This window comes from Orbicella faveolata, unplaced genomic scaffold, assembly GCF_042242905.1.
Source record: "Orbicella faveolata isolate gen_17 unplaced genomic scaffold, um_ofav_v1 contig_24, whole genome shotgun sequence".
Lineage (NCBI taxonomy): Eukaryota > Metazoa > Cnidaria > Anthozoa > Scleractinia > Merulinidae > Orbicella > Orbicella faveolata.
Window position 1 is genome coordinate 34,379,953 of NW_028301552.1, and position 12,468 is coordinate 34,392,420.

Below are 12,468 nucleotides of genomic sequence, written 5' to 3' on the forward strand. Positions count from 1 at the left end.
ACTTCGTACAAAGTAGATACATGATAGATACAGTTCATCTAAGATTCCTCCAAAGGCTACTATGTCTGTTTTAAGGGTGATTTGCAGTAACAATCAATCCTTGGCCCTACGTTGAAAGCTCGACCCCTGGAATTTTTTTTTTGAATGATTCAGTTAATGTCTTTTAAGAATCGGTTATTCACATTCGCAGAGTTCGATCTCTTTTAAACACTCCAATGTGGGAGCAGGGATAGCGAAGGGGCGAGAACGCTCGCCCCCGACCAATGTGGCCTGGTTTCGCCTTACTTCAAGGTCTCCGGTTTCCTCCCTCCACAGACCCAACATCTCCAAATTCCAATTCGACCAGCATGAAAACCAGCTAAGGTTGATGCGGCCTCCTCTCTAAAAATTGTAATTTACTTATTTTATTTATTTAATAATAACGTACAGTAAGCGCTTTCGAATTTCGGACGTTTTCCCCTGCAAAGTAGGCAAGACTGGCTCACAAGTGGAAGTAACATTGTACGCTTTTGCACATGTTGAGGTGAGGTTCGCCTGAAAAGTGCAGCGCTCCATCAAGGTTCATTAAATCGTTTTTCTATTATTATTATTATCGAAGGTAGTCTGGAAATTTAATGTTCGTATTTCAAAAAATTTGTTCTTGACAATGTCCGACCCCCGCGGCTGACTTGTTTTAGCAAATACCCTCCACCGGCAGGGTAAGTTTTCAAATACCCGACAAATGCCCATGCAGGGGATGGGTGGGTGTAAAATTGACAGAGCCATAGATAACTGGTCAGCTTTCAACCAGTTGGGATTTTTAGGTTCTTTTTTAAGTTTTCAGTTTCATTTACAATATTTGTTTCTCGCGATTGATGGTGTCGCCATTAGCATAGCAGAGCTAAAAATAACGTGGTTTGCTTTTTGTACCCGAGAGTACCCGTCTGAGGAATGCGAAATGTTTAACGCACCAAAGACCCTGGGGACGACCATTGTTTCAGAGTCACTTGCATCAAAACCAGCACGGGAATCTCCGTGCAGAAAAATTCTGCGTACAAATTCTGCAGACACCGTCTGCACAGATGTCTCGTAATCCAAGATGCGAATCGTAAACTTGGCTGAAGAGTTTCACCTCGTCGAAGAAATATTTCTGAACGTTGATTTTTCTGGCGATGGCCACTGGATCGGAGAATTCCTTCAGCAAAGGCACTCATTGAAAAATCGAATGAAAACAGTCCTTGTAACTTTGCAGGAGGTGTCTGTATTTGATATCGTTCTTGTTGAATACTTTGCCAGCGGAAACTATGGATTCGTGAAGTTATTAACCTTCAATGATCGATGTCCAGAAGGCAACGAATGCAGGCTGCAGTTAAGCTTAATAAATGAGGCCATTTCTGTTGTAAACAAGGTTAGTTTTCACATACTATCTGATACTATGCATACCGTTAATTATGTTTTAAGGTTATTATGCTGACCCACTTAATATGCTAAATGTAAAGCTCTGTCATCCCTTTGAGACATCTCTCTTTGCTTACTAAGTGGGTACAGATAAAGTTTGTCGTTTGTTTTTCCTCCTCAAAAAACCTTCACTTGGTCATGTTAGACCGGGTTGTAAGACCTCTGGGATTTGAATCGACAACAATCAGTGGATGGTCATTTATTTGGTCAATTTTTGATTTCCACACACAAGCGACAGCCAATTAGAGGCTTATCAGGGGCTAAGCAATGCCAGAGAAGAAATGTCATTGGAATGGCATTCTCTTATATATCTTCAGACTATGAGAGGCTCCTCTTCTTGGTCCAAATGTTACAGGAGTGGGAACCTAGCCTTGCAAAATCTCTTTTTTGTGGTCAGTCGTGCTCCCAAAAGTGTTAAAAAAGTCCTTCAAAATAATCTGAACTCTGTTTGACTAATATATTAACAGCTGATTTTAATACAGTCAAACCAGGATGTGGCCATTGTGCACGGAGAGGTGGCCCTTATGTGGAGGTAGGGGTGTAATATGAAACCAGTGTTCTTTTCGGGGTACAAAATTTATATATATATTTTTAAAAATGCGTATTTTAGCATATAAATACATAACACAATCAAACTATATCAATAAAATAAGAACTCAATGGAAACAGGGGCCAACGATGTGTAGTACAGATCAAGGAGTTGTGACCTTTTCCAACAAAAAATTATGTGGTTTTGCATTCACTGTTTCGAGGTTCTACTGTAATAATATTGAACTTGGTGTATTCAATAATTTGTACTTAACATGGTGTATTAGACTGTAATTTTCCTTTTTTCATTTTTTGCAGTATGCTCAGCAATGCAGTCATCATAACTGTGATGAAATTTTTAGTATGGTCAGCAAAAAGCATAATTCCACAATAGCCAGTAAACAAAGATGGTCTGAACAGTGCAAGTGTCTGTATGCGGCAGGATTTCGTCTTATAGAAACTGATAACAATACATCAAATATTTCGACTGAAAGTTGCGTACTTGTTTACAAGCCCAATTTATTGCCCAACTTCCAAGTAGAAGATGGTGTTGTAGGAGGTCATATAGATACATCCTCTGTACTGAACTTTTGTGAGGATCTCATCAATTCTATGGATTTCTCTGGTGATGGAAAACAAACTGCAGAGCAGATACAAGACCTCATGAACATTTTTAGAAAGAATTCTAGGCTGATGTTAAATACAGTAAAACCCTCTCTCCCTTGGAGTGGTATGTATGTTAATTTTGTTTTTGGTTTTGATTTTTTTTCCCCCAAATTGGTATTGTCTCTCCCTTTGTTCCTTGATTGAGTTAAGCCATTGTTACCACTGAATGTTGCTACATGAAAATTGAAAAACCTGTCAAACCATGCACAAATTCTCACACTCCTTATATAGAGTGGCGTTGATTGAAGCATTAATTTGATGAACCTTTGAGGTTTGGGTCGAGCCTCGATTTAAATGTTGAAGATTTTCATTTCATTTGTCTGTGCATTTGAATTGTCCTAGAATAAATCCAGTATCTGTTTCCTTTAAACTAAATTAAAACTGGAAAGTTTGGCTTTAAAACTGATTTCATCAATCTGTGAGTTGAATTTTGGGAATCTTTGATACAAATCATCAAACTGATTGGGGTTACACTGTAAAAAGAATAGTTATGTAGGTAGCGGTCCAAGTTTGATTGCCGGCTGGGGTCACTGTGTTGCTTTCTTAGGCAAGTCACCTTTCTCACAGACGGTGCCTCTCTCCACCTTGGTGTATAATGGCTACTAGCTAATTAAATTAACTATTTGGGAGAGAGAGGGGAGCGATGACCCTGCTATATATGGACCATCATCCCATCCAGGCATGAGTTCCATGAGTAAAGAACGACTCCTAGGTACTTTGTGCTATGGAAACTGGAGATACGCACTGGCCTGATGGGCCACTAGGTTTGAATAGAATGCAGGCCTAGTACAGAAGCTTGAAATAGCAATAAGTTAACACTCTTCTGTCACTCATTTTAGGAAAGGCAGGACCTTGCCCTGCTAATCAAATAGCTGTTGTCGGTGGAGGACTGGCTGGTCTTGCTACAGCCGCCTCTCTATCCAAGGCTGGGTTTGATGTTGTTCTTTTGGAGGCTGCCAACTATCTAGGTAAGTTTACATTAATAGGGAGCTTATTTTAAACCAAAACATCGCAGTTTTGGCATGTCACCAAACAAAAGATTTAATAAGCAGAGCAATGATTATGCATGTGCATTATAGAACTTTGTACATTTCATTGTCATCCTCTGCAAAACAACAAAGTCAAATAACCAAGTTCTGTGTATTTTACAAGTTTTCATATTTCCTTTTTAAATTAATCACTGTGGGCATTACATATCAGCTTGATCAGGTTTTTAGACCGTATTGGTGCACTGAACAAATCTTAAGTATACAGTATTATAACTGCCAAAGTCAAAGGTAAAAAAATAAATCCATTTTTTATCCACCTGTTCTTCATGGGTGTAGAGAGGCCTGTGAGAGTAAAGTGTCTTACCCGAGGACACAACAGAATGACCCCAGCATGAACCTTGGGGCCTAGAGCCCAGCCCACTTAACACTAGGTCACTGCACCTCCTGCAATGAATATACAGAACAAACAATAGGTTGTTTCTTGACTCATATTCTCACTCTAGGTGGCAGAGTGAAGCAGGTTCAACCATTTAAAGGATTTCCACCAGTTGATCTTGGAGGAGAGTTTATTCATGGATCAAACACTGTGGTTAACAAGATTGCCCATGATGATGGCTGGGTTGTTCTACCAGTAAGTCAGTTTTATCTATTAAACAATATTATTAGATTATGAGCTTGGGATTTCTATCACGTGATAGTTGACAAGGGTGCACAATCAGGGAACACCATTCATGATAGAATGCGAGTAGATTTATACTAACAATATTTATTATAGTTACCCACCATACTGTTTCACCTTGAAATGGTCATTGATCAAATTTTGACATCTTTTGACAACCTCTTGACAACTATTTGCTGGCTTTTATTTGAACCGGCCCATTAAAACATGGGAACTGTTGAGGGCAGAGATATTAAATTGACAGATCCACCATTCATTCTCGTGGGAATTTCAAAAGTCTGAACCTGCAAACATTTGAACTGGCGGCAAGTTGTTGCAGTTTGATTGGCCATTTCAAACGAAAGCCATCAGAAGTTGTCATAAAGATGGCAAAAAGTCGTCAAAATTTATTGAAAAAACTTTCCTCTGTAGCAACAGTTAGGCAAATAATGGATAGCACTGTAATTAAATGATAACAAATTGAAATACATATTGATAACTTTCATTACTTCACAAAAGTAGGATGGGGTGAATTTGAAGATTGCAGGCAGCCTTATATTTTTAAATTTCTCTCAGTTTTGTTCTACTAGGTCTATTCATAGCCATGCCCAGTTTAGTTTCTCTCTTTACCTGCTCTATTATCAGAAGACTCTAAGTTGTCAGAAAAAGGAAACAGAACAGTAACACAATTATAAAAATACATTCAGTACAAGTGAATATGTATATATGCAAGATTTGAACTGTAAAGAAAGATGTAAAGACATGAATGATGTACACAATGCAGTGGCGGATCTAGGGAAGGGGCCGGGGGCCTGCCCCCCCCCCCCCTTATTTTGGGTAAAAAAGAGAAAAAATCACAGAAGGAAGAAAAGCCGGCAGAGCAAGCAAAACAAAACCGGGTCCCCCTTGGCTCAAGGTCTGGATCCGCCACTGCAATGTGCACGACTTATAATTAAGCAGTTGTGAAATTAACGCCTGAAAGAAAGAAAATACTTTAATTTTATATAGTATAGTAACGAGGTATTCAAAGTAGTTTACATAAATTAGGCAAACATGCTAGCTTGCATCAAGTGGATTTAACCTGGAGCTTGGCAGATTGAACAGCAAAGGTCTATAATGTCCTGTCATAAGCTTGTCCGACATCGCTCTCCTTGTTCTTACTGTCGGAAGTTTACTAGGATGTTATTAACCAAGTGCAAGGACAGCACTGGTAAAATATCAGTTGTCAGTCTTGACGATTCAGACCAGGTAACAGTATGGTCTCTACAGAAAAGACCATGCACAGACCAATAACTGCAATCCTAACCATGCCCACCCTGGTACTGTGTGGTGCAACTTTGTTTTCATAAATTAAAATTTAACAGACTTGAATTATTACCTCACTTACCTCTGACCTGCTCCTGTCACCCGTCGGTAGGTCTCTAGCTAAGCAGGAAGAGCAACAATGATCTAGTATCAGTGGAGGTAGTGTGTCCAAATCGAACTGAGGTCAATTTCTTTTATTTGCATTGTGTAGTTTGACTTTTCTTTTTTGGACTACTGTTCAACTGGGTTATTTTCCCGGCACTTTAAATTACCTCCGAGTCAATTTTTCCAGTGAATAAAAGAGTTATTGCATTCGGGCACTTTATTACTTGGTCTGTTTGGCTTATTTTAGTTACTGGCAAGTGCCCTGGCAAGTAATAAATTTATTATTAACGCTGTCTTTCCGCACCCTTTGCAGGCCGCTCAATGTAAAGACAAAAAAGAAGGGACTAAAATCTACTACAAAGGAGAGCTTCACTCGCTGTCCAGTGATCAGCCAGACATTGTACTCGCTAGAGAAGCATGGACTGAAATAATCAACAGCAAATACAAAAGTCAAGACAATGAACCTGGATCTGAGTCAGATTCTTTGAAAATCAGACTTGAAGAGAAGGGTTTGTCACGTGATGTCCTGGACGTCATTGATTGGTGGAAGATGAAGATATCTGCGGGATCCTTAGCGTATTATGGGGTGCGTGAGGGAAGGCGTAGAATGGAGTCCAAATATGAGTGGGGACTTGAGGACTTTAGGTAAATGGATCTTGATGAGACGGGAACAGCTACCTCTTTATTTGGCGCTTTCCTTGCTCCTAGGCCTCGATATTTTGCCGCGGTCAATCATTTTTCGGTCACGTGGCAAATTTTGGGTCAAAATAAGTGTGGTTCACACACTCGCGGCTACCACAGTTTTTTCCCGCCAAAATTACGCGTCCGATCACATGCACACTCGTTTTTTAGGGCGCTCTCCATTCAACCAAATATTCCTGAACTTTCGAAACGGGGAAAAATGGTGGGGAAATTTCCTTTGAAAGTTTCGGGAAAATCCAAAAATTGTTGAATTTCCGAAATGCGAACCAATCAACCGAAAATTTCCAGGAGCAAAATCAAATGGAACAGAAATGTCGGAAATTTCCGGTAAGAAATTTTCGAATTATGTGGGTATACCACGCGAGGATGTTCTCAATTCCGAAAATTCTGGAAAATGCTGTTTCATTAGACACAAGAAATTTCTGTAAAATTCAAAGCGGAATTTTTGGTCGAATGGAAAGCGCCGTTGTACTCACAGTAAAATTTGTATTAGAATCTTACTTAATAAGCTCTGAAGTAATTACTTTTGTTACTTCACTGCTTTTCTTCAGACTGGCTGAATCTTATTCTCAACTCGTGAAGTACTACTTAGATGACATTATAGATGTGGATAAACGTCTCAACTGGCAAGTTAAGGAGATTCTTTGGAAAGGTAAGCCTTTGCCTACGGAAGTTTGCACAGCCCGTGTTGTAGTGAGATCTTCTGAATGAACTTCGTAAACAAGTCAGCTTGCTGTAATTTAGAGACCTTTAGATCCACGTTTACCGCAAACGTCATACTGCGGTTTGAGGTTAGACGTTTGCCGTTCGCCATTCGGACGTAAACAGATTTAGATTGAAGTCAATTGGAGCAAATAGAAATCATCCTGTCAATACAGTAGAAATTGTCAAAATAACGCCGAATTTGAAAAAAAAAATGTTTTCTAGCATGTGTAGTTTTCTAAAGAACTAAAACATCATAAAACACACATTCAACTTAAGCCGCCGCCATATTGGATTTCCACTTAGGATAAGTGCTTTTCTTCAAATAACAACAAAAGGCTAGGTAATTGCTTAGTTGCCTGAAACATTCATCCGATTTGTAGAAAAAGGGTCACTTTATTCGATTTCAGCATTTGTACGTGGCATAAAATACAATTCAAGGCAATAAAGCTTGTGTTAAATGACTCACGTGAAAACCTACTACTTGACGTTCAAAACGCCAGTCGAAAACCTCAAACGTGACGTCTGGCTTTGGTCACGTGATCCTTAGCGGTTAGCCGTTCGCAGGAAACGTGAACCTAAAAATTCTACCCGCGATCGGTTTTTGAATTTTCGCGCGCAGACACTGCATTCGAGCGCTGTAGTCGAGAGATACTTTATTGGCGAGGAAAGTGATTTTTAGGCAGAACATTCGATGTTTCTCGAGTCTGGCTCGACAAGAGCTGTCTGTTCAGTAAAGCTGTAGGTCAACACTAGAAAATTATAGTTAAGTAAGTTGATTCAAACGCATGATAGGTGGGCTGTGGCTGCGGTGCAGTCGTTGTTCAAGTTTGGTCTGACTGTGGTAAGACAGGTATATGACCAATGGTGGACTGCATTGTGACTTGTTTGGTTTTGTAATAATTGGAGTGTATCTGCAGTTTGACTATGATGTACTTTTTAGGGGAAGAGGGTCTACCGGGTGCTTGTTAGAGATGGATGACAGAAGGAACGCTTTTTATTTGATTATTATTTTTATTATTATTATTATTTTTAAAAGATCTGTTCAATATTTAAAGGGGTCAGGCATAGTGAAAGGTGAGCGCTAAATCGAATTTCTACGGGTAAAATAAAACGTTGAGAAAAATGTCTTCATTTTCTCTACCATTATTTATCCTCTCGGGCAGGCGAAGACAGGAGCGGGTCCAACCCTGGCGGAAGAATTCTTCTGAGAAACCAACATGGCGAAGAGTTAACCGCTAAACATGTCATCCTCGCTGTCCCACTGACAGTCCTCAAAGATGGCGATATCAATTTTATTCCAGCTCTTCCTGCCAACAAGAATACAGCTATTGACACGATTCAGATGCTTGGTGCATGGAAAATTGTGTGTCGTTTTAAACACCGCTTCTGGCCTGAGAACCTGCATCAGATTTACAGCGTGCGCGGGTTCGTTAGTGAGATATGGACTTGTACACGTGACTTGCCTGACAGGGACGACATATGTCACGTGATAGTCGGGTTTGAAACTGCTGAGCCTGCGCAAGAGAAGAGTGTTCTCACCGGACGGGAGGTCTTACAGGGATTCTTGAGCTATTTGGATGAGATATTTGGGTACGAAAATAGATTATGCTTTTTAGGCCGATATAAATATATGGCGATCCAGATTAATTAATTAAGTGGTTTGCTCGGTGCGTAATTTCATCGTTTTGGATTCCGTATCAAAAGGTAGAAGAAGTAAAATAAATTTTATAACCTTTACTCCTGAGCAGTGTTTTTAGTACCAAAGCAAGTGGGGCCAAGCAATCAAATAATCGAAATTAAACAGAACAAGATTAAAACCCAACTGTCAGGGAGCTAACCAGTTTGTTGTTAATATTAACGCGGCCGAGGAGTAGACCTCGAGCCTACTGTGAATACAGCAACAACATTACTACACTCCTACCAACCACGTAATTTGATTTTGATTTGCAGCACAACTTCTGACCTTCATCCCGCAACGAACTCGTTCATGGATTTTGTGTACTTTCATTGGTCCAATCATCCCTTTATACGCGGAGGTTACACGTCGCCTACTGCTTATGCCTACGACCTTCGTCACGTGCTGGCCAGCCCTGTAGAGGATTGCCTGTTCTTTGCTGGTGAAGCCACTAGCCTGAGGTCTTGTTCAACTGTGCCGACTGCCATAGAAACAGGAGTACGAGCGGCAGAGGAAGTCTGCAGCGTGGCAGGACTGCCTTGGGCGAAACTTTAATGGCTGATCCATTACCGTCTAGACAACCAAAACTAGCGAATAACTTCACTTTAAAGTCTTTAACTGTCGAGAAGTGTTTTTATGGTGTGGAGATGCAAGACTGGTGATTGAACACTTGGATAAATTGCCGAGAAGTCCTATGTTAGTGAAAGAGATATTTTATTAGAATTCAAATACATATAAAATTACAGGAAGAAAATACGAGGGAGATGCATTTCATTGTATTTCAAAATGTATATGCATTAAAGACATTCAAAGATGGTTTTTACGGTGAAATTTTGGAAACTATAAAACGCCTTATGTCGAAAGGCTTCCCATGAGAGTGTGGTGGGAAAACCCTTTCAGAAGTGACTTTTGAAGAAACAGAAAAAAAGGAAAAAACCGGTTAAAAGTTAATAAAGATGGTGAATTTTAAGCTCGGTAATGAAACGTGAAGGTGAATTAATCAACATGACACGAGCGTGGGACAAAGAAAAATTCTGAGTCCCCGACAGGAATCGAACCCATGACCTCCCGAACACCGGGCGGGCGCTCTATCCACTGAGCTACGAGAACTCATGGAGAGCAAGGTCATTTAACTGAGTTCATGTATAATAGGACACCTATCATTTAACTGAGTTCATGTATGATAGGACACCTATCATACATGAACTCAGTTAAATGACCTTGCTCTCCATGAGTTCTCGTAGCTCAGTGGATAGAGCGCCCGCCCGGTGTTCGGGAGGTCATGGGTTCGATTTCTGTCGGGGACTCAGAATTTTTCTTTGTCCCACGCTCGTGTCATGTTGATTAATTCACCTTCACGTTTCAAACCGGTTAAAGTTGACTTGAAACTGTTGCTTATAAAGGAAACTGGTATTTACGTGAGTCTCAAAGTCGTTCAAAATGTGCACTAAACGACTTTGATTAAAAAAAGCTAATTGATCGCCCCCGTGTACTTTAATATAGTATACTGAGCCGATTTACAGACCTTGACAAAGTTTTTAACTTGAAGTGTGTCAGTTGAAACGACGGCAATAGCGCTAGCTTAGGGCCAACATTGGGTTTGGAGTTCAGCCACAGTACTGAGGCTCATGCCGGGGAATATCATTAAAAAGAGATTTAAAATGTCATCTGCTTTTGAAAAAACTTTCCGCATTAGCCTCAGTCACAAGCTACTTCCAGTCCAATACCGAGAATACGAATATGGTCCATTGCAGACAGATTTCCGCTCTTTGGTATTTGGTCACCGATGCTGAGCAGAATTCCAGAAAAATAAGAAAGGCCCTACATACGGGTCATTGCAGATCGAGGAGTCATCCGATTGGATGGTATCAGTTCAACATGAGTAATTTTCCCTTCAGTTGTTTACAAAAGTAATTCCATTATGTATTGCATTGTATTCGTCGAAAGCTTATTTCATGCAAACGTATCACTCTTTCGTTCATAACTTCCCTTTTTGAATTTCCTTTATTGAACCATGTTGTCCATTCAAGGATTATTCAGCCTAATGTGCATTTTTTACTGTTAATTGTCCTGGGGCTTCTGTTGAAACTATACAGAGCTGTACAGAATTGGGAGCGAAGACCGGCGGAAAATAACAGAGAACCTGAGCCATTAAGGGGACGACTTTTGTTGCAAGACGAATGGAAATATAATAACAGCGTCCCATGTAATCGCAAACGGGCCACAGAACACGATGAATATTAACAGTTCGGAACAGTGCAGTAAGTGTCCATACCGCCGTTATTTCAAGTTTTAAATCACGTTAGCTTCATCAGAATTGAACGAAGCAGATAACTTCACTCTTGTTTTTACTGCTTTGTTTTATGTATTTTGTAGTTCAAAAAGAGAGTTTGCGACGTTCTCTCAGCATTTTAGAGGTGCATTTTTTAGTCTATTAGACAAAATTCAAAATTGCAAAATGGACTTTTGTATCTATCTACTTCATGTTATGATTTTTCTATTACGTTTATCCAGTGCTTTACTTATTACTAAGCACAATTTCCGATTGCCCGGGGGTACTGGAATGCCTCCAGAATTTGCACTGCCGTCTGTTATTCTCTACTTCTAATATTTTTCTTGCTTTATTTTCCAGAATGAGTGAAACGAAAATGGTATTCCCCGAGAAGCTTTATTAGGACTGAGGACTATTCTGTCAGAAGATATTTAGACAGAGCCGGAAAAATTGCAATGGCTTTATTTTATTCATGGTTAACTCTAAGTTTAAAACCCTTTGTATGGAAGCACGCTGCGTTATACTCGTGTCTGGCGCGTGGAATCACGTAAAGAACTCGTGTGATCTGAACATTATAATGAACTGCATACTTGAACAAGATAGCCGCAGGCTCTTTAAAATAACGCTTTGTATGGAAGCACGCGCTCGCTACGTTATACTCGTGTCTGGCGCGCGCGTGGAATGCATAAAGAACTCAAGTGTCTGCTTTACTTTATAATGGACTGCATACTTGGACAAGATAGCCGCGGGCTCTTTATAAACAAATCAGCTATCGACATTCTGTTTAGCTGGTTCAAGAAAATGTAGAGAAATTAACCAGAAGTAGTTGTTAAACATCAGGATTGTGAATATAGAATCGTCAAAATATGAAGCCTTTATTTAAGTTCGCCAAAAGACCATTGTAACGATTGTAAATAATTAATACGGCGCGCCTGCATGCATGACCAGCTTGCAATAATTGTCCGTCCTTTTTAATTTTTAAGGTATTTCAGTTTTAAAACTTTGCTTTTGTTATTCAAATTTGCTAACACGGATTGTCACTCTAGCAGGCCACGGACTGCTGATTTTATTGGCAATAAAAAAACAAAACAAAACAAAACAAAAACAGCTTACGTCCCTTCACTATCCTCCAGCAATAGGTAGGAAAAGCATCTTTCCTGAACGTGAATAAAATGGGTTAACATAGTATAAGTCATGATCAGGGATGAGAAACCACCGGCACTATTCTCAGTGAATAATGATTTGATCACCCAAGATTGAAACAGTGAGGCTGATAATGCGTGTTTCAACCAATTTGAAGCATTCAAATCCAAGATAATTGACGCTAAACGCTTGTTAGGCGCCCTCTCTCAGCCCTGAACGATAATTTGAGTACTTTTGTTTAGATTTCTTTAACACTCATTCAGGCTATGAAAAAATTCAAATA

General features: G+C 39.8%; 1 protein-coding gene across 2 annotated transcripts; it reads left to right on the forward strand.

The window, feature by feature from the left end:
* Positions 1-43: 43 nt before the first annotated feature.
* Positions 44-9,587, forward strand: LOC110056595 (uncharacterized). Of its 2 annotated transcripts, none has more exons than XM_089291336.1 (8): positions 44-1,387; positions 2,284-2,695; positions 3,471-3,599; positions 4,124-4,251; positions 6,002-6,333; positions 6,942-7,042; positions 8,259-8,685; positions 9,046-9,587. In XM_089291336.1, the coding sequence occupies exons 1-8, from the start codon at positions 1,079-1,081 to the stop codon at positions 9,323-9,325; spliced, it is 2,118 nt and encodes a 705-aa protein (XP_089147462.1). In that variant the 5' UTR covers positions 44-1,078; the 3' UTR covers positions 9,326-9,587. The 2 variants fall into 2 exon arrangements, with proteins under 2 accessions (XP_089147462.1, XP_089147463.1); XM_089291337.1 differs by having other exon boundaries at positions 1,251-1,969.
* The last annotated feature ends 2,881 nt before the right edge of the window (positions 9,588-12,468 follow it).